General features: G+C 40.8%; 4 protein-coding genes across 4 annotated transcripts; 2 read left to right on the top strand and 2 right to left on the bottom strand.

Moving 5' to 3' along the window:
- Positions 1-4,253: 4,253 nt before the first annotated feature.
- On the bottom strand, positions 4,254-5,678 carry LOC140038769 (uncharacterized). Its single transcript, XM_072084036.1, has 2 exons — positions 4,731-5,678; positions 4,254-4,598 (listed from the first exon to the last, which is right to left on the bottom strand). Exons 1-2 carry the CDS (start codon positions 5,676-5,678, stop codon positions 4,254-4,256), a joined length of 1,293 nt encoding a protein of 430 aa, XP_071940137.1.
- Positions 5,679-12,141: 6,463 nt separating this feature from the next.
- LOC140038876 (putative disease resistance protein At1g50180) lies at positions 12,142-15,719 on the top strand. Its single transcript, XM_072084430.1, has 2 exons — positions 12,142-13,323; positions 13,594-15,719. The coding sequence occupies exons 1-2, from the start codon at positions 12,282-12,284 to the stop codon at positions 14,115-14,117; spliced, it is 1,566 nt and encodes a 521-aa protein (XP_071940531.1). The 5' UTR covers positions 12,142-12,281; the 3' UTR covers positions 14,118-15,719.
- Positions 14,212-15,504, top strand: LOC140038768 (putative disease resistance protein At1g59780). Its single transcript, XM_072084035.1, has 2 exons — positions 14,212-14,632; positions 14,720-15,504. Exons 1-2 carry the CDS (start codon positions 14,212-14,214, stop codon positions 15,502-15,504), a joined length of 1,206 nt encoding a protein of 401 aa, XP_071940136.1.
- Positions 15,720-16,330: 611 nt separating the features above from the next.
- Positions 16,331-20,355, bottom strand: LOC140038875 (protein transport protein SEC23 G-like). Its single transcript, XM_072084429.1, has 2 exons — positions 19,330-20,355; positions 16,331-18,212 (listed from the first exon to the last, which is right to left on the bottom strand). The coding sequence occupies exons 1-2, from the start codon at positions 20,062-20,064 to the stop codon at positions 16,557-16,559; spliced, it is 2,391 nt and encodes a 796-aa protein (XP_071940530.1). The 5' UTR covers positions 20,065-20,355; the 3' UTR covers positions 16,331-16,556.
- Positions 20,356-20,523: the final 168 nt, after the last annotated feature.

The raw sequence follows: 20,523 nt of genomic DNA, 5'->3' as shown, positions 1-20,523 counted from the left end.
AGTACAGAGGATTAAGAAATGGAAAGCAACACCGCAACCAGTACCACTGGTGCACAGACAGGAAAGTATTAAATTCAACGGCAGCAACTCAACCACAAGAACTTAAACTTTAAAATAAGCAAGTATCCTCAAATAGCAGCAACAATGATAGGCAAAAGACCTCAACCAGTACCACTGGTGAGTCACAGGAAAAAATTAAAGCAAATGGCCAACTCAACAATGCAATCAATGCCAGAAAATACCCCCAAACGAAGCAGCAAATAAATGTAATTGCACCCTTATAATTGAACCCAGAGAATGCCCAAATCATCCCCTGCTTTAACCGGCAAAACACCCAAGACAGAGACACATATTCCAGCAATTCTCAATCTAGAAAAATGCTAATCAGGGGAAGAAATCAATACCTCCACCTGTCAAAGAAATGTGACAGGTGGCCTGCGCTCTGTGGAATGGCGGTGGAGGTGCGACGTGGGTTGGACGAGCTGTGCGGAGGAGCTGTGCTGAGGAAGGAGGCGGCGTTTTGGCTACGAGGGTGGTTGTGGTCGTGGTGCTTGGGCAGAGTGTAGGAGAGCTCGGGGGTGAGAGGCGCGGCTGGGCTGGGTTACGCGCTGGGCGGAGGGAGCCGCGGCTGAGAGAAGCCGCGCGCAGCGAGCGTGGGCAACTGGGGCTTGGCTCACGGGCGGCGTGCGGCTCTGTTTACGCGCGCGCGAGGTGATGCTGGCCGTGGCCTGTGGCTGCGAGCTGTGTGGACTTGAAGGGCTGGTGGTAGCGCGCGAGCTCAGGAGGAGCTGCGCGCGAGGTAGAAGGAGCCGCGGCGCTTGACTGCTGGCTGCGCGCGCGGGCTGTCAGCAGCGGTAGCGGCGGTCGAGGCAAGCGTCGGCCGCGGGCTGTGGCGGCGAAGCTACGGCGGCCTGGAGCTGCTGGCAGCGCGCGAGGAGGTTGCGGCGTGCTGGTCAGCGGCGGGTGAAGAAGGAAAGAAAGGGGGAAAGAGGGAAAGCAGCGGGGAAGAAGGAAGAAAGAAAGAAGAAGAAAGAAAGAAAAGAAAGAAAGAAAAAAGAAGAAAAGAAAGAAGAAAAAGAATAGAGAAAAGGAAAAATATTTTTTTTTCAAACATTACTCCAATGTAAATCGTCCAAATTGGAATTTTTTTTTTGTTTATATATATTATTATTATTATTATCTTTTTTTTGTTTATTTTTCTATTTATTTATATATATTTATTTATTATTTTTTTCTTTTAGGGTTTAGAAAGAAAATAATCTTTTCTTTTTCTTTTAATGTAAGTAATAATAATAATAATAAATTTTTTTTTCGATTGCAAAAACATGGTTTAGGTCGTCCAACACCGCGCGGGCACGCCAAGAGCCAAGATTAGTCTTCGTCCTCTGATTTCAGGAAACACAAACATCTTGGCTTTCGTCCTCTGGTCTCAGAAAAAACAAACACCGCGCGGGTACGCCAAGATTGGTTTTCGTCCTCTGGTCTCAGAAGACGCAAACACCCCACGGGCACGCCAAAATTTCACTTCCTGGTCACAGTGGAGGAGATATTAGCATTGATACTACCAAATGGAGAAACGACAAAACGAAAGAAATAAACAACTAAAAATAATAAAATCAATATTCGGGTTGCCTCCCAAATGAGCGTCTTTTTTTAGTGTCTTTGGCTAGACACAGCCCGTAATTCGCTTAAACCAAGCAAATCGGGTCCTCTAAATGCATCGTCTCTACCTGTTCAATTGGAGCTCCATCATAATACGACTTGAAACGATGACCATTTACCACAAATTTCTTCTCCGTCCTTAGACTCTGGATCTCCACTGCACCATAATCAAAGACATTAGTTACAACAAAGGGACCGATCCAACGAGAACGTAACTTACCTGGAAATAACTTCAACTTCGAGTGGTACAGTAGAACTTTTTGCCCACATTCAAACGTTTTCCTAAACACCTGCCGGTCATGAAATATCTTATTATTCTCCTTATAAATCACAGTATTCTCATAGGTTTCATTGCGAATTTCCTCCAATTCTTGTAATTGCAACTTCCTTTGAATTCCGCCCTCTTCGATATCCATATTGCATTGTTTAACCGCCCAAAATGCTTTATACTCGAACTCGACAGGGAGGTGACATGGCTTCCCAAATACCAAACGATAAGGGGACATGCCGATTGGCGTCTTGTACGCCGTTCTATATGCCCATAAGGCATCCTCAAGTCGCATGCTCCAATCCTTCCTATCGGGGCGAACCATTTTCTCCAAAATTGACTTGATCTCCCGATTTGATGTTTCCGCCTGACCGTTTGTCTGAGGATGGTAAGAAGTGGAGACTTTGTGCAAGACACCGTACCTCCTGAAAAGTGCAGCAATCGTCTTGTTGCAGAAATGGGTACCCCTATCACTTACAATTGCTCGCGGCATCCCAAAGCGGACAAATATATTATATTTGATAAATTCTGCAACCACTTTGGAGTTATTAGTATGGGTGGGTTTTGCTTCCACCCATTTCGAAACATAGTCTACGGCAAGCAATATATAAAGAAAACCATAAGACGAAGGAAAAGAACTCATAAAGTCAATACCCCAAACGTCAAAAATCTCAACAAAAATCATTGGGGTTTGGGTCATTTGATCCCTACGAGAAATATTACCTACTCGTTGACACTTATCACATGACTTACAAAACGAGTAGGCATCCTCAAAGAGGGTCGGCCAATAGATTCCACTTTCTAGAACCTTACGAGCCGTCCTTTTTGGTCCAAAGTGACATCCACATGCAAAAGATTGACAATAAGCTAAAATAGATTGGAATTCATTTTCACTTACACATCTGCAAATGACTTGGTCGGCACCACGCTTCCAGAGGAAAGGGTCATCCCAGATGTAAGACTTTGCGTCACTCCTTAACTTGTCCCGTTTTGCCTTAGACCATCCTGCAGGAAATTTGTCAGTAATTAGGAAATTAACAAATCTGCATACCAAGGCAAAGATAAATTAGCAAAAAATAAATGCTCATCGGGGAATGTTTCTCTCAGTGGGAGGTCGTCCTCGGTGACTTGTACTCGACTCAAGTGATCTGCTACCAAATTTTCGGCCCCTTTCTTATCTCTGATCTCCAGGTCAAACTCTTGTAGCAATAGTATCCACCTCATAAGTCGTGGTTTTGCATCTTTTTTGGTCAACAAATACCGCAAAGCTGCATGATCAGAGAAGATAATAACTTTAGCACCAAATAAATAGGACCGAAATTTCTCTAAAGCAAAAATTACAGCTAAAAGCTCCTTTTCAGTGGTCGAGTAGTTCAACTGAGCTCCGTTCAAGGCTCGAGATGTGTAGTATATAGCATGGGCTGCCTTCCCCACTCTTTGACCCAGCACCGCGCCCACTGCATAATCGCTGGCGTCACACATGATTTCGAATGGCAGGTTCCAGTCGGGCGGTTGGATAATAGGTGAGGAGATTAATAGCTCCTTTAACCTATCAAACGCCTTCTTACATGCTTCCTTGAATTCAAAGGGCACCTCTTTTTTGCAAAAGTTGGAACAGGGGCGCTCCAATTTTGGAGAAATCCTTTATGAACCTCCTGTAGAAACCTGCATGTTCCAAGAAAGAACGCACTTCCCGCACATTCGCAGAGTAAGGTAAAATAGATATAACATCTATTTTCGTTTTATCAACCTCAATACCCTTAGATGACACTATATGACCCAAAACTATCTCGTGCTTGACCATAAAATGGCATTTTTCCCAATTGAGCACAAGATTAGTTTCTATACACCTAACCAAAATTAATTTCAGGTTATCTAGACAATTATAGAAACTTTCTCCATAAACACTAAAATCATCCATAAAAATCTCAATAATCTTCTCAACATACTCTGAAAAGATACTTACCATGCATCGTTGGAAGGTAGCAGGTGCATTGCATAACCCGAATGGCATCCTCCGGTATGCGAATGTTCCGAACGGGCACGTGAAGGTAGTCTTCTCCTGGTCCTCAGGTGCGATAGCAATTTGGAAATAATCTGAAAATCCATCCAAAAAATAATAGTAAGCTCGACCCGCTAATCGCTCTACCATTTGATCAATGAAAAGAAGGGGAAAGTGATTTTTTTTCGTGACGGCATTCAATTTCCTGTAATCTATGCACTGCCGCCACCCGGTGGGCTTTCGAACCAGTACGAGCTCGCCTTCTTGATTTGACTCCACCGTTATCCCTGCCTTCTTCGGGACCACCTGTACCGGACTCAGTCAGGGACTATCTGATATGGCAAAGATTATCCCCACATCCAGCAGTTTTGGAATCTCTTTCTTCACTACCTCCATCATAAGGGGATTCAATCTCCTTTGAGCTTGACGGATAGGTTGAGCATTCTCCTCGAGTCGAATTCGATACATACATACCGCGGGGCTAATTCCTTTGATATCGGCGATGGTCCATCCTATCGCCTGCTTATGGTCCCTCAAAACTCGAATCAATTTGTCTTCTTGAATTTTTGATAAACTCGCGGAGATGATTACCGGGAGTGTCTCCCCCTCACCCAAGTATGCATACTTAAGGTGTTTCGGCAGCGGTTTCAACTCCAACATAGGTGCCTGCACCACAGATGGAAGTAACCTTTGGTGAGGTTCATGTGTAAAAACGGGTGCGAGATCATACCTTATTTTTGTAGTTGGCAACGCTTGCAACGCTCCAATCACACATTTGTGTTCTTCACTCTACTTTACTCCAGACAACATCTTTGACTCGAAGTGCCTGGTCAAGGCGACTTCCAACTCATCCTTACCTTCAATTTCAAAAACTTCTCGTACAGCAGAGTCAATAACATTTATAGAGAAAACAGAGCCAGCATGTGATTCTGAAGGATATTTCATGGACTCGAAAATATTAAAATGAACAATCTCACCATCAAATTTCATAGATAGGGTGCCCTTATTTACATCAATTTTAGTTCGAGCTGTGCTCAAGCAGGGTCTTCCTAACAGTAAAGGTGATGGGTCGTGAGAGTGTTCATCATCCATATCAAGCACGTAAAAATCAGTAGGGAAAATCAATTCATTAATTTTTACTAAAACATCCTCAATCAATCCGTCAGGGTACGCATTGGTTCGGTCAGCCAGTTGGATTATTATTCCAATATTTTTCAGTGGTCCTAATTTCAGAGAAGCATATATAGATTTCGGCATGACATTAATTGAAACTCCTAAATCTAACATAGCCTTTCCAATCAAGGTATTGCCTATTCTACAAGCAATAGTGAACATACCTGGGTCCCCGCACTTGGGTGGAAGCTTTCTTTGCAGGACCGCTGACACATTCTCCCCAACAATGGCCCTCTCATCTCCCCTCAACCGCCTTCGATTAACACACAAGTCCCATAGGAATTTGGCATATTTTGGTACTTGTTTGATTGCGTCTAACAGGGGGATATTTATCTCAACCTTGCGAAAAACCTCCAAGATCTCCTTCTCCTTATCCTGCTTCTTCGATTTTTCCAACCTACTAGGAAAAGGAGGCGGGTTAGTTTTAACTGTAATTATTGGGTCTAGAAATACCTTTGGATCTGCACCATTGCTGTCCTCCTTCTCAAGCTCATTTTCGATCTTTTCCTCATCCTTATCCTTAGAGATCACAGGTTCAGGCCCCTGAATTTCCTTCCCGCTCCTTAGGATCATTGCGCTCACGTTCTTTGGATTTAATTCAAGTTGAGACGGCAATTTACCTTGGTTCTGGGAATCCAACCGGTTGATTATTGTGGCCATTTGACTTATCTGATTCCTTATGTCATGCATTTAGGAGTCCGTCCTTTGCTGATTTTGCATAATGGTTGCCACTGTCCTTTGCTGATTTTGCGTAATGGTTGCCATCATTTGTTTCATCATCTCCTTCAAAGATGGACCAGAGCTTGGGGACGGAGGTGGTCGGGGTAGGTATTGCTGCTGGTACCCTGGTTGCTTATTTGGCACGAAATTAGACTGCCTGTTCGGTGCAAAGTTGGGTTGCCTATTTCCTCCATAACTGAAATTCGGGTGATCCTTCCAGCCGGGGTTGTACGTATTCGAGTACCGGTCATACGGCCTTCTTGGCGTGGGCGCGTGATCAGCCATGGTCACCTGCTCTGCAGTTTCTTCCTGAATCATTGGGCACATATCTGCAGAGTGACCCATACCAGTGCAAATCCCGCACACCCTGGCCTGAGATGCATTCCCTATAGCCAGTTGCCTAACAAACGAGATCAACTCAGTTAGCTGCTGCTGGATAGAGGATGTCTCTATCTCATTCACCTTGCGTATTGGGACATCCTCTCTCGTACCTAATTGTTGTGAATTCTCTGCCATCCCTTCTATTAACTCCCGTGCTTCCCGAAGGGTTTTGTTCACCAGTGCCCCTCCACTTGCAGCATCAATTATGCTCCTGTCTCTGAAAAGGAGTCTCTCATAAAAATACTGTATGAGTAACTGCTCACTTATTTGGTGTTGGGGGCAATTGCCGCACAACTTCTTGAACCGTTCCCAATACTCATAGAGTGACTCCCATGGGTGCTGCTTGATCCCGCAAATTTCTTTCCTTAGACTCGCAGCCTTGGATGCAGGAAAATATTTATCTAAAAACTTTTTCTTCAATTGGTCCCACGTAGTGATGCTACCTGGCGGTAGGTAGTATAACCAGTCCTTTGCAGAATCCTTCAAGGAAAAGAGGAATGCCCTCATTTTTATATGCTCTTCTGTAATTCTCGGGGGTTTCATACTGTTACACACGACATCAAATTCCTGCAGATGCTTATGTGGCTCCTTACCTGGTAGACCATGAAAAGAGGGTAAAAGGTGAATTAGACCCGATTTCAATTCAAATGAAGTGTTATCACTCAAACTTGAGAAAGTAATGCATAAAGGCTACTGATTTAAATCAGGAGCAGCCAACTCCCTTAATGTTTGTGCATTAGCCATGGAAATTTCTTCCTGCTCCGAGTCACTCGAAGTGTCACCAAATGAATCTGTTGGTTCAACTTCTGACTCAGGTCTCTGAGACGTAGCACTGGAGTGCTCCTCTCTGATCTGTCTGGTTTCCTTTCTCGTTCTACGCGCGATCTTCTCTACTTCAGGGTCAAAAATCAAATCACCTGTACGAGAAGACCGAGGCATACACTAGAAAAATACCAGAAAATTAGAACAAAAATGAATTTAAAAAGAAACAAATAATAACGCCAGTTTCCCGATAACGGTGCCAAAAATTGACAGGTGCCGAATCCGTGCAATAATAATAATAGAAACCTAAATACCACTAAAACCAGTCAAGACTTAATCCTAGGTACTGGAGCAGGGACTCTAGGTGTGCAATGGGTTACTTAATTCACCCTGTTTCCGAAGAGTTTGTTGTATCCGATATACCATAATTAATTAATTGACAAAATTTACCAAATAATAGACAGTGACAAGTAGGGTCGTCTCCTCAGGGACTGGAGATATTTGCCTCTTTTAAAGTCCAATTGATAAGAGGGGGATTTCACCGATATGCAACAAAAAATAATTAAACAATCCAACTAAAAATAAATAATTAACTAACACAAATATAGCAGGAATTAGATCAAGAATAAATAAATTCTAACCAAGGATACAACTATTCAGACACAGTCCGTTTACCCGATTATTGATACAAGAGAGGTTCACTTAATTTATTAATAGACTAGTTATAGTCGCCGACGAATTCTAACGACCAATTTTTCCTTAATTTATTGATAACCAAGGTACGATCATTGATTACCCCTAACCAGAAAATACTCCTAGGTATGACCGTAGGAATTAATTTTTCAATTGCATTAATCACTAGAAAAACCTAACCCTAATCAATAACACGCTACGAGGGTTATTTAAATTAGATTGCACGTTCCCCTAATGTGTAAACACACCAGTTCCCACTAATATTAATCAATCAAACAATTACGGATTTAATTGACTAATTTGGCACGAGATTAATAAATTTCATTGAACATCGGGCCCTTGACATTCAAATAATAAAATAATCTCATGAAAATTCAAGCAGGTAACGTGCAAATATTAATAAATTGAGAAACGCGTGAAAACTAATTAGATCTCACAGATTTTCAGAACTGTGCCGTCGAGTTGACCCTTGACTAGATGGAAGGCTTAGCCACGCCGCATAATTAAATCACCACACGAATTAAATGATTGCAATGGCATCGCCTTTTTACTAGGAAGCAAGGAATAAAAGATGTTTTCCCGTTGAGGAATATTGTCAAACACCTGGCGTGTGTCAGAGGCCAGTCAAAAGAAAGAAAACTAGAACTAAACTAAAAAGCTCAAACTAAAAAGACCTCCTTTGCTTCTGTACGTTGTTCCCTTTTAAAGGACCAAAAGAAAGATGACTAAAAGCTATCTAGGTGGTCCCCACACATGTGGACAAAGTCTCCAAATTACTTCTTGTTCCATGTCTCTCTACGTTGCTTTCTTTGAAGAGCTCAAATGACTAAATGTCTTTCACTAACTTTGTGGTCCCCCACCAATTCATGGGCCCAAGGATTGAAACCCTTAAAAGTCTCCATTTTCTCCATAAAGTCCCTCCTTTTTGGTAGTTTCCTGCTTCATTCTTGAAATTGATTCCAAATACCAAATATGAGTAAATATCAGCAATTAACACAGTATTTATCAAGGATAAAAGGGGAGATTAATAATAAAATTACTAATAAATTATACCATATCAAAACCAATCATGTCAGTTGTCACTATTTCAAGATAATTAAATAATTACGGATTTAATACCCTAATTGACAATGGGTTACTAAATTAACTAATTATTCGGATCCAAGACAATCAATTAATTAAATAACCATACGCACTGCAATCAGAGAATATGTAAATACCAATAAATAAGCGAAAAATTAAAATTAAATCAATCTCATAATTTTAGACGATCCAAAACATCCGTTATTTCTTGACTAGAAAAAGGGATTTAGTTTATTTCTGACACGAGAGACCCACGCAATATTGTAGAGAGAGTAGCAGCAATTTTCTTGGAAATTGGGAGAATTCAATTCGCTTCGATCAATGAGAAAAGTAAGCTACAACTAGGGCTGCAAACGAGCCGAGACGAGTCGAGTTTTGAGCTAATCGAGCCGAGTCTCGACTAAATTTTACCAAACTCGAGCTCGAGGTCGAGCTCGACGAGCCGGCAAATTTCGAGCTCGAGCTCGAAAAAAAATCGAAAAAAAAAAAAAAAAATATTTTATTAAAAAATAAATAAATAAAATAATATTTTTTTCTTAATAAATAATAAAATATTAAGGACATATACGTAATTTTACTATGAAAATAAAAAATAAAAAATATATATATAATATATGTAATTTTATTATTAAATAAAAATAAAAATAAAAAAAAAATATATATATACCCAAGCTCGCGAGCCGGCTCGCGAGCTAACGAACTTAATATTCTGAGCTCGAGTTCGAGCTCGAGTTTGACTCGAGCTGGCTCGAGCTCGACTCGAGTTCGATTAACATCGAACTCGACTCGAGCCGCTCGCGAGCGGCTCGATTCGTTTGCAGCCCTAGCTACAACAATTGATCCAATTCTTTCTAATTGTCCAGACATACGAGAAGAAAACTACTAAGGATGAAAAGCAAAAGTCACAAGAACAAAAAGCAAAAGAAAAAGGAATCGTCCAATACTTTTCTTTTGCTCCTAACACTTACGAGGGAAGAAAACAACTACTAAGAGTCCCCACTAAAGACGAAGAAGAAAAGTCAAAAGCTAGGCTCCAGGGAATGATTCAAATCATCCCAATGGCCAATGGCGTACAAGAGGTAAGCTACTCAAAAGTTAAATCAAAGAAAAGTCAATAAAAGCAACTAAAAGGTAGTGTTTAATTTTCCATCTAATAGTCTATTCCCCTTTGCGGCGGCTCCTCGAGGGAATAATGAAGACTCTCCGTCCGCTGTCTTTGCCACAATTACCAAAATAGGCAAAAATTTTCCTTTCGTCAACAATGCTTTGAATTTCTTTTCTGTTAAATTGGTCCTTATTATCATATTTTTGTTCTACTTCCTGAAATATATGTCAAATACTAAAAGTGAATAAAATTCAATAATTAATTCATATCAAATCAAATAATAAAAAAAATTAATAATAAAATAAATAATAAAATTGCATCCTATCACTAACAATGGTGAAAGGATCGGACAAGAGAGGATCAAGCATGCGAAGATCGCGTGGATGAATTTGTAAGCAGTCCAAAATCTTGTACTTGTCAACATCCAAAATCATTTCTTGACCTGACGCATTCATTAGTATCCAGCTCCTTGAGCCAGCAGCCTTCTTCAACAAGTCACCAGTACCACCAATACTACTCCCTCCGTCCCATTGAAACTGTCATACTTTCCATTTTGGTCTGTCCCAAAATGTTTGTCACATACTCAAAATGGAAAACAAAAATTCTCTTGTTTCAATTTTTACCCTTCAAGATTCCCTCATTCTTTACTTTTATTAGTGGGGTCCCTTGATTTTCATTTGCTCTCAACTCAAGTTGCAAGACAGCCATGAGATACACAAAAGGTTTAAAGTGATGCGTGAGAATCACTCTCTGTTGGCGGATTGCATTTCTTGTAAGTAGCTTTGGCCCCACATGTCATTTTTGTCTTCTTGACCACTAATGACCACACATTCTAGTGGCAAAATCGGAAAACAAATCTGAAACTTAATACTGTGCATAAAAAGTTTAGCTCCCAAAGCACGACAAAGTTTTCGGGACAGAGGGAGTATATAGTAACGGCCCTTCAGCAGCTCTGAACATCCTCAAAGTCCCAAACTGAGACGTGTTTCTGCTTATATGTGTATTGTTTTAACTATGTCATATGCCTATAGGATATAAATAATATAATCTTGACTTCAACGCATTTACATACCAGCATTAATATTTTCTGTGGGCTGATTACATCTGCATTGTGTTTAACTGTGGTTGGTGACGTTTGAGATCAAAACATAATATCTTTTTTTAAGTACCGACCAAAAAAAAAAAATACTACTATGCAAATGATTAAGCTAAATGAGCATAAGAGTTCACAATACTACAATTAATGCAACCAAGAAACGGTTCATAATTATGTGAAGACTAAAGTCCCCAATGATTTACTTCACCACATTAATTTTAATGATACTGTCCAATCCTCTAAATTAAAATATTTTAATTTTTGTTTATTTCTGTCCGGCTGATTTAAACCAATCTAAATTTGGTATAAGTTTGCACAATTTTGGTGTAATTGTAAAATTTGTCAGTTCATACAAATTGAATTGAACTAGACAGAACTCAATTCGTTTCCTGTCCCCAACCACCAATCTTTTCTTCTCCAAAATTGGGGTCCTACGGGGGGAGTCCTCTTCTCATCTTTATTTTTATTAATCAAAATTTTGTTTTTTTTTTTTTTTTTGCACTTGCGGAGAATCAGGATCCTAAATTTCTCCTCTCAACTCTAACCTTTTTATTATGTATTGGGTAAATGCAAAATTCTGCCTTGTCCCTCTGCTATTTAAATACCGGCCGTATGCCTTAATTTAGTATTCATTGGCTGTGGATAGAAGATTAACTTAACAACTATCTAAAGCTAAAGCTATGCTGAAGTTTAAAGAAATTCTGTCAATAATTAATTCCCTATGTCCACCCAACAAAAAATAATTCAACTTCAACAACATTTCGGCCTTGATAAGAAACATGATGAAATACACGAGGAGCGGGATGGATTAGGTGATAGGGAAAGAAGCGAAAGTAAAAGTTTTGGATTCGAAATCTCTCACTTATATATTAAATAAAATCTTTTAAAAAATGATGAAATATTATCTAGATCGTACGGACTTATCTTTTAGAAACCATGTGCGACCACAGCCGTCGTGCTGTACAGGGGAAAATAATTGCCTTGCTCAATTATTTCATCTCAACTAACTATTTTTAGAGCCGCCCCTCCTGGGCAGCTCGTCTGGCAGCGTACGCCTCCTTAGGAGTGCTTGCCAGGGGTTCGAGTCGTGCAGGGTTATCGTGTTCAGGGGATGGGGTCTCTCCTCTCGGGCCGCAGGGGATTAGTCGGGCCGCCTTCGGGTCTTGACCCGAACACCCCTGTGTCGACAAAAAAAAAAAAAAACTATTTTTAGAGCCCGCACAAACCAATCTTATACTTGTATTATTTTGGCTTTGGGTATCCATCGTCCAAGATACAGCTTGTAGGAGAGCAAATTGAATTAGAAAAAAAGTGGGTTATTGTTTGTTGCACCAAAATGGCTAGCGAAGCTGTCACCCTTGCTTTGGGAACGGTGACGGATTTGTTAGCTGAAGAAGCCAGATTCTTGTTCGGAGTGGCGGATCAAGTCAAGGAACTTGAAGTAGAATTGATAGGGATGCAACGATTGTTGAAAGACGCCGACAAAAAGCAACTGAATGACTCGACAGTCCGTAATTATGTCAGGAAGATCAGGCGTCTTGCTTACAGAACTGAAGATGTCTTGGAGGAGTTTGCCGTTGAAATCGAATCCAGGAGAAGGGGCCACGGCTTCCGCAAGGCTTTCAGAAGATTTGCGGGCCTAGTTTCTGAAGGAACGGCTCTTCACAGAGTTGGTTCAGAGATAGCTAGCATCATAGCAGGAATCAACAGCATCACCAAAAATCTGCAAACTTATGGTGTCATTGCATTGAGCAGTACTGAAGACGGGCAAAGTTCCAATGCGAGATTGGATCAGAATCAACAGCGGCTGAGACAAACCTATCCCCATCAAGTTGAGGAATATTTTGTTGGGATGGAAGATGATATAAGACAGCTTGTGTCCCTCATCACTGATGAGCGAATTAGATCACATCGAGTTATTTCAGTATATGGGATGGGCGGTCTCGGTAAGACCACTCTTGCCAGGAAGATCTACAAGCACATTGAAGTAGAACGTGCTTTCAAACAGTTTGCTTGGGTTTCGGTTACCCAACAGTGCAATACGATGACTGTCTTTCGAGACCTTCTGAAGCAGCTTGTCCCGGACGAGAGGAAGGAAAGTGTTGAGAAGATGGATGAGAGGGAATTGGTAGGAGAGCTTTATAAAGTGCAGAAAGAGACAAAAAGCTTAGTTGTTCTTGATGACCTGTGGGAAATTGAGGACTGGAAGCGTCTCAGTGTAGCATTTCCATTTGCAGAGGCGGATAGCAAAATTTTGATTACAACTCGGAACCAGAAACTCGCAGAAGTTGAATTCCCCTATCCACTCAACCTTTTGAACGAGGATGAAGGCTGGGAGTTGCTTCAAAAGAGAGCTTTTGCCAAAAGAAATGGCGCAGGTTAGCTTTTCTCTAGTGAAGTACATATATCTGACTTGCATTAGTTAAAACAGAATATAAAGTTTGATGCTTATTCCTATAGATTCTATGCCGTTCATACCTGTATGCATTAGTTTCTGTTAGCCTTTTTTACTTGGCAAATTTAGAAGCATTAGTCTCCAAACCAAGTGGAAATGTTGGGAGAATAGTTACATTTTCACATCCAAAAATAACAAAGGTACATCTGGACAAATTATAGAGACACACAATTTACATTTTTCTCTCTTGCAGATTGTGAAAGTGGTCCACGGTTGGAAGCAGTAGGGAGGGCAATTGTTCGCAAGTGTGGAAACCTACCCTTAGCAATCTCTGCAATTGGAGGAGTTCTGAGTCAAAAGACTTCACTCGAGGAGTGGGAGACAGTGAAGAATGATGTGGATTCGTATATAAGGATGAGTGAAGGTGGCAAAGAAGAAGGGTATGGAGCCGTGTTGCAGGTGTTGGCTCTGAGTTATGACGAGCTACCCTACCACTTGAAGCCATGTTTTCTTTACCTGGGGCAATATCGTGAGGATGAGGACATAGATGCAGAGATGTTGTATCGAATGTGGACAGCAGAAGGGATGGTCTCATCAGATCATCGCAGAAAAGGAGAAACTCTGACAGATGTAGCTGAAAGGTACCTGTATGAGATGGCTAGTAGGTCAATGCTTCAAGTGAAGTTTTATGAGTTCTCGACATCCAGAAAGGTTGAGTCATGCTACCTTCATGATCTGATGAGGGACTTCTGCCTGGCCCAGTGGAAAAGAAGTTGAATTTCTCAAGTTGCTTGATTTTCGAGGAGGAAATGATCCCTTGTCGGATTATTCTACAGAGCGCGACGACTGTACTCCTAGATGCTCCATTCACATGGAAGATGGTAAAAAGCATTGTCTAGGTGATGTTGACTCTATGATAAGTATGGCACTGGAAGCCAGTGGACAACTGCGTTCTTTAACATTAAGTGGTGGAACTGAACGTCGCACGGCAAGTATCTCATTTCCTGAAGTAATATGTGATTCAACCAAGTTCAAATATGTAAAGGTTCTCAAATTCGAGGGTTATCGTTTCATGGGCAAAGGTTTGCCTGAAGGAATAAAGAAGCTGGTCAATTTGAGATTCCTCAGTCTAAAGGGCAGTGCCTTGGAGACACTTCCATCATCCATAGGTCAATTACAGTACCTGGAGACACTTGATATACGAGTCTTTCCTACGATTACGGTGCCTGATGTCTTGTGCAAATTGAAAGGATTGAAGCATTTGTATTTTTCTCCAAGGACAGAAGTAGAAGGTGGATAGCTAAGCTTTCTTGGCTTAAGTAAGCTGGAGACTTTAGTTGGCTTTGACGATGATGTCGGAGACTTGAAACATTTGTCAGGGTTGAATAATCTAAGGTTCCTCGGTGCAATTGTGAATATCCGTAAAGAGAAGAACGATCTCCCTCAGATGCTCAAATACTTGAATTCCAACCGACACAATCTACGGGAGGCTCAATTGGAGATTTATGCATCCGGTGAAGTATTGCTTCCTTTTCTAGATCTTTTGTCCTGCCACTGTCTCCACCAATTGAGCTTGTGGTGGGGAAGGTGTGAGTTTCAAAAAGTTGAACCACCCCTTTCCCCCTCGAACCTCAGTGAGCTAAGTTTGCTGCAGTGTTCAATTGAAGGAGATCCAATGAGTGTCTTGGGAGATCTTCCCAACTTGAGGAGACTGCTTTTTCTTCTTGTGGACTTGGTGGATAGAAAAGTGATGATTATTGATGCAAATGCTTTTCCAAAACTCGCATCTCTGGAGATCATTGGCATAAAAAACTTAGAAAAGTGGGTGGTGGCTGAAGGATGCATGCCTAACCTATCTCATCTTACAATCGATAGATGTGAAGCACTGGAGATGATTCCTGATGGGCTGAGGTTTATTACAACACTCAGAAAGTTGGAAATTAAAATGCCTGAAGAATTCATCGTCCAAAGAATTCATGGGATCGATGGGCGTGGAGGACCGGATCATGACAAAATCTGTCACGTCCCCGTGATTGCAATTGAATCTTATGGAAGCAAAAAGAGCGAGCTTCTTATCCAGCCAACTGATGACAGCTCGAGCGAAGAATCTTACAGTTCTGGGGACTGCAACTGCTATCCATCACTGAAGCCGCTGCTTCACTGAAGAATCTTTTATATGTTCTATAAAAGTTAAAACCTATTATTATCATATGTAGGACTTACTCCTCCCTCCAAAGAATTCATGGGATTGATGGGCTGGTTTGCTTTTTATAGTCTGAAAGTGCCAAATTAACTGGTTTGCTTTCATGTCATTGCTTAATGTGTAATTTCATGGGTTAATTACTATTTATACCGAGTGGTTTTGGTTTCATTGAACAATCCCCTCATTGTTTTCCATAATGTTCACATTTTTTTTTAAAGAGAATCAATAATAGTTTCCTATTTACTCTTCTTGATGACTCGGACACGTGGTCTGTCAATTTCAGGTGCAGCGTGTTACCAATCAAATTGCGCTTCAATTGTCTCAATAATGTTCACTTAATCCACTGTAATATTGCGAAAGCAATATTGATATAGTTGCATCATGGGATATGCCAAAAACATAAAAATGATATCTACTTTAGCTCTTTATGGTTTCGTATTGATCCTAAACCTTTCCTAATTATGAAAGATGATTGTTAAGAAGTTCGTCTAATCCTTGACAGTCTTAGCCCCAGTTACATTTATTTTGTTATAGCATTTGCTAGTTTAACTTTTTTAATTTTGGTACTAATTTTTTCTTATCAATTTACACGATCAATCAAGCCAACGCCTTGAATTAGTACCCAAACCTCGCTATTTTTCCCTTGCAAAAATTTAGAAGCTCTTTCTTTCGTCCCAATACTAATAAGTAACTGGAAACCCCGCTTTTGTACGTCAGATATGTCAGATTTGGACTTGCTCTGCATCAGTCCAGAATACCCTGTAATGCCAAGGGAAATTTCTTCCACTTCAAAATAGTGCTTATGCGCTCAACTACGTATAACTCTTACCAGAAAAGCATTTACAGCTACATATGCCCCACCATAACAACACGGTCCAGAAGGGGTAAACTTAAAAAACACCTGTTAATCCCATGCCCTTCTTTTCATTAACAAACAAACGCCTTTCCTCTTTACAGTGCTATACAACAATATGACGGTTTTCCGGTAACAGCTCGTAACTAATAACACTCCATTAGCCCTGCACAGCCAAAGCTTGCAAGTGATCAATGAACACTTGCAGGCTCACGTCATCAGTAAAAATAATCTCCGAACCATCTGTACATGTTGAGTTCTGTGTCACTGATGGATTCAACTTGGCAAGAAGAAATCTTGCCTGACTACTGTGTTGGTCACACTTTATGAGCTTTGGCACTGGAATCCGTTCAGCCACTAGGTGCTTTGCGTCAAGGTCAACAGCTTCCAGCAGCTTTCGAAAGTTCTCGTGGTTGGGGTCCCTATCATAACCAAGCTTCCTCCATTGCGCAATCTTAGATCCATAGTGAATCACGACATTAAAATAGGAATCAAAGAGCAGTATCACATCAGGGAAGATAGAGCAAACATCTAGAAGAACAGGGATTGGTGGTCCTTCAAATGAATACTGAAAAAGGGTAGGCTGGACCATTAGTAGAGAGCCAACCACACCCTCACGATTTAGCATAAGCCTGAAAAACGCAGTCTCATCTGGAGTGCTATTAAACACATCAATGAACTGAGACCTCCTTAAATGATACATAAATTGCGGATAAAGGGAGAAGTTGGATGCCAGATGGAAGGAAGATGGATCCTCCTGCACATACTGCCCGAACTTTGAAGCAAAAAGAATAAGCTTCTTATCCAGCCAACTGATAACATCTCGAGCGAAAAATCTTTCCGTTCTGTGGATTGCAAGTCTAGCCATCACTGAAGCAGCTGCTTCCTGATCAAACCCAGCATGAATTTCTGGTGAGTGATTCCCAACCCACCTTCGAGCAGCAGTGGTCACTCTCTTGCGAATCCCCATATTCCCATATCTGTACTGAGTTATGAATTGTATGAAAAATGCAGAGTTAGGTTGGATGTGTTGTTCATGGCCCACTTCAAAGAAGAAAGCAATGCATGTTTTTTTATTGAGTGTACCTAGCTTCCAAACATATGTACCACTCTCCCCAATCCCTTTGTCACTCACAGAACTGTTCTTTTTCTGCAAAGAAACACAGGGACCCAAAGCTCCACAGATTTTGACGTCCTTCGTGGTTACTAACTCTATAGTAGCATCAAAGCACATGTTCAAATTCCCTTCCTCATCATGGATGAATATGTGATTCAAGCACTTTCTGAATTTTTCAGAGTCAAATGACTCCCCTAACATCATGAATCCACCAGAGCTCTCAACAGGGACCTTTAGCTCCACTGCTCCAACTTGATCTAATGAACAAGCAAAAAGATCGAGCACAACTGAAGAATCACATAACCTCTTCGATAATCGCTTGTAGAATTCACAGGACTTTATGTAATGAGGAGCATAACCACTATCGATATCTCGGTGGGTCCTGATGGCATGACTGTAATCTGAAGCTACAATGATGCCTGGGCCAATAGTTGCCGGGCCAGAAGTGAAAACCATGATTCGTGAAGCTGAACTAACGAAGCATCCTTCTAATAGTCCAACTGCAACTGATATTGCTACCCCTGTGGACCGTAATGGACGATGACCAGCGAGAGCCTGCGGTGAAGAATGAAGATCTTCAATGGCATTCGTGAAACTGAACTCGCACTCAGATACTGGCAATAGGAATCCCTGTTTATGAACTGTTGATGTCTTTCCAAGTTGCTGCTTTATGTGATGAATCCCCAACAGCTGTTTCGTCTAGAGACAAACGACCACTACATGTTACACTCGAACAAAATGTTCTATCACACTCATGTGATAAGCATTCTGACAAGTATCTGGTTAAGTAAATACATCATAAAAATCACAAAGAAAGATTCATTTATATTACTGCTTAAGCAATCAATCACACTAATTAGACTTCACATGAGAGACTTAGAGAATGATATGAGGTATATCTGAACCGATTATAAGAATTCGAGAGATGACCAGTGCATGCACCACTATCTGCACTTGTAGCCATAACTTTCCACACATACAGTATCAGAAATACAACATTTACAGACACGCAGCATAACATAAAAAGACATGACTGGAAATAAATGTTTCCAACATGCTGCAAACACTTTCAGGGAAAATAATCATACCTTCCTAGACTAGGGAAGGCCTATAGGAACTTAGAAAGAGACAAATGCTCAAACAAGAGCATGTGAACTTTGAACACATGAATAAAGGCAGTCAAAAAATACTCTAGCTTGCAGATTAAGATGGTGTGATCCAGGTTAATTAGTTAATTAGCATTAAAAGTTTCGGCAGAAAGAAGATAATTGCATGCAAAAAGAAATGTATCAGCTCAACCACAGTATAAGGGGAAGAGAGGGGGAAGCTAATTTGTCTAGTCAGTTCATACCCAGATGCATCTATAAATATGGAGTCTGAGGAAAGAAACAGCATAAAAGCACCCACAACAGTATAGACTTCATTAAAATGGCGTTGCTCTTGAGTAAATTATTGTCTATTAGTTAAACAATTGTTTGAAGCAAGTGCGTCAGAGAGCCCACAAATCAGATTTTGTACAAAGCTATACCACAGAAAAACTCACATCTACTATCACACATTCAGATTCTAAACTTGTACCAGCAGAGAATCACCAACAACCATCCATATTTCTTGTCTCTCATTTCAAGTTGCACATTACCAATCATTTTATTCTTTAAACTGAATTACTGCTCATACATTTTGAAATCCTCATTAGGCCACACAATACATGAGATAAAAGCCCAATAAACTATGGTTCTAAACAGTTTCAAATAAATAAGCACTGAATGTAATAACCAAATGCAATCACTGATATTAGCACTGGCAATCAATGTACCTGCTCGGACGATATCTCGCGCTCACCATGAAACAGCACCACCCTGAAACACTCTGAAAACCCAAGATCATAAACCCTGACCAAAGAATCAAAAACCACCAACCCCACAAGAGCATTCTCTGGCAACCGCGTGATCACATGCAACAACTCACTCTTCAACACCCTAAGCTCCGCCTCAGCAGTACACACATCCACAACGAACACAAAAGCAGGTCCCGGGACAAAGCCCGACCCGGCCCAGTCCAACCCCGCCAATGAAGAATTTGAGCTAGAAAACGATCCCATTCTCGAAATCGAACTTGAACCAGACAAAACCAACCCATTGCCATAACCGGGCCCGGAACCAAAGCCCGGGTTTTGCGGGTTGTGCCCCAAATTCATCGATTTTTTCCCCAAATGATATTCCACAGTACTATAAGTGGGAAAAAGCTCCGCTGGGATACTGTTTTCATTAATTCCAAGATAAGACTTTGGAAATGGGTTTCTTCCATTACAAAACGAGCAATACCAGATTCTACTCTGGTAATCGACCCGGGCATACGGGTTCAAAACGGCGCCACACTTGGAGCAAATCAAAGGGTCATAGGGAAGTATAGGGAGGTCACCGAATTGAGTTAAAGGAGTACACAAAATTGATAAAGGGACTACCAGAGCTGCAGCCTCGGATTTGGTTGTGGGCCACGAGTTCCATGACCATCTGAGGCCTTCAATTGCTTCCAATTCGATGAAATCCATGGAAAAGAAAATTTCAGCTCAAGGGATGAGATGAGAAGGGGTTTTTGAGGGGAAACCTTTTTGGATTTTTAATTTTAAACATGGGTTTTAGGAGAAAAATCTTAAATGGGTCTGGGTTTTGGTACTTCTTGTGGGGGTTTTGGGCATAATCAGTAGGCAGACCAATCCATCAGGTGACCGGAAACTTAGGCTTAGTTTGGGAGTTTAGGATAGAAAAGAAAAGAAGCAAAAACTTAAAAGTTACGAGAGAAGAGAGGACACGAGAAAAGGATTCCTATGCTGGGGAGTTTTAAGAATTAATGGAATGATTTTGGATATAAAAATTATTAAATATTTATTTAAAATTTTTTTAAGGACAAAATATGTATTTTAAAAAAATATGACAAGTTTTTTCAAAGTTTTTTTTTTATTTTCATCTAATTTAGAAGGGAAAGTTTTGGTTACTGTTCGTTCTCCTTC

Source organism: Coffea arabica, chromosome 3e (genome assembly GCF_036785885.1).
Source record: "Coffea arabica cultivar ET-39 chromosome 3e, Coffea Arabica ET-39 HiFi, whole genome shotgun sequence".
Taxonomy (NCBI): Eukaryota; Viridiplantae; Streptophyta; class Magnoliopsida; order Gentianales; family Rubiaceae; genus Coffea; species Coffea arabica.
Note: the sequence above shows the minus strand (reverse complement) of the source record. Positions and strands in the feature narration are given on the sequence as shown.

Excerpts from the sequence above, each read along its gene's own strand:
- LOC140038769 (XM_072084036.1), bottom strand. The coding sequence starts at position 5,678 with ATGATCCTAAGGAGCGGGAAGGAAATTCAGGGGCCTGAACCTGTGATC. Across the intron at positions 4,599-4,730 it reads AGTCAAAGATGTTGTCTGGA|GCACCTATGTTGGAGTTGAA; the intron begins GTAAAGTAGAGT and ends TCTGTGGTGCAG.
- LOC140038876 (XM_072084430.1), top strand. The coding sequence starts at position 12,282 with ATGGCTAGCGAAGCTGTCACCCTTGCTTTGGGAACGGTGACGGATTTG. Across the intron at positions 13,324-13,593 it reads TGCCAAAAGAAATGGCGCAG|ATTGTGAAAGTGGTCCACGG; the intron begins GTTAGCTTTTCT and ends TCTCTCTTGCAG.
- LOC140038768 (XM_072084035.1), top strand. The coding sequence starts at position 14,212 with ATGGAAGATGGTAAAAAGCATTGTCTAGGTGATGTTGACTCTATGATA. Across the intron at positions 14,633-14,719 it reads TCCAAGGACAGAAGTAGAAG|GGTTGAATAATCTAAGGTTC; the intron begins GTGGATAGCTAA and ends AACATTTGTCAG.
- LOC140038875 (XM_072084429.1), bottom strand. The coding sequence starts at position 20,064 with ATGGATTTCATCGAATTGGAAGCAATTGAAGGCCTCAGATGGTCATGG. Across the intron at positions 18,213-19,329 it reads GCGAGATATCGTCCGAGCAG|ACGAAACAGCTGTTGGGGAT; the intron begins GTACATTGATTG and ends GTTTGTCTCTAG.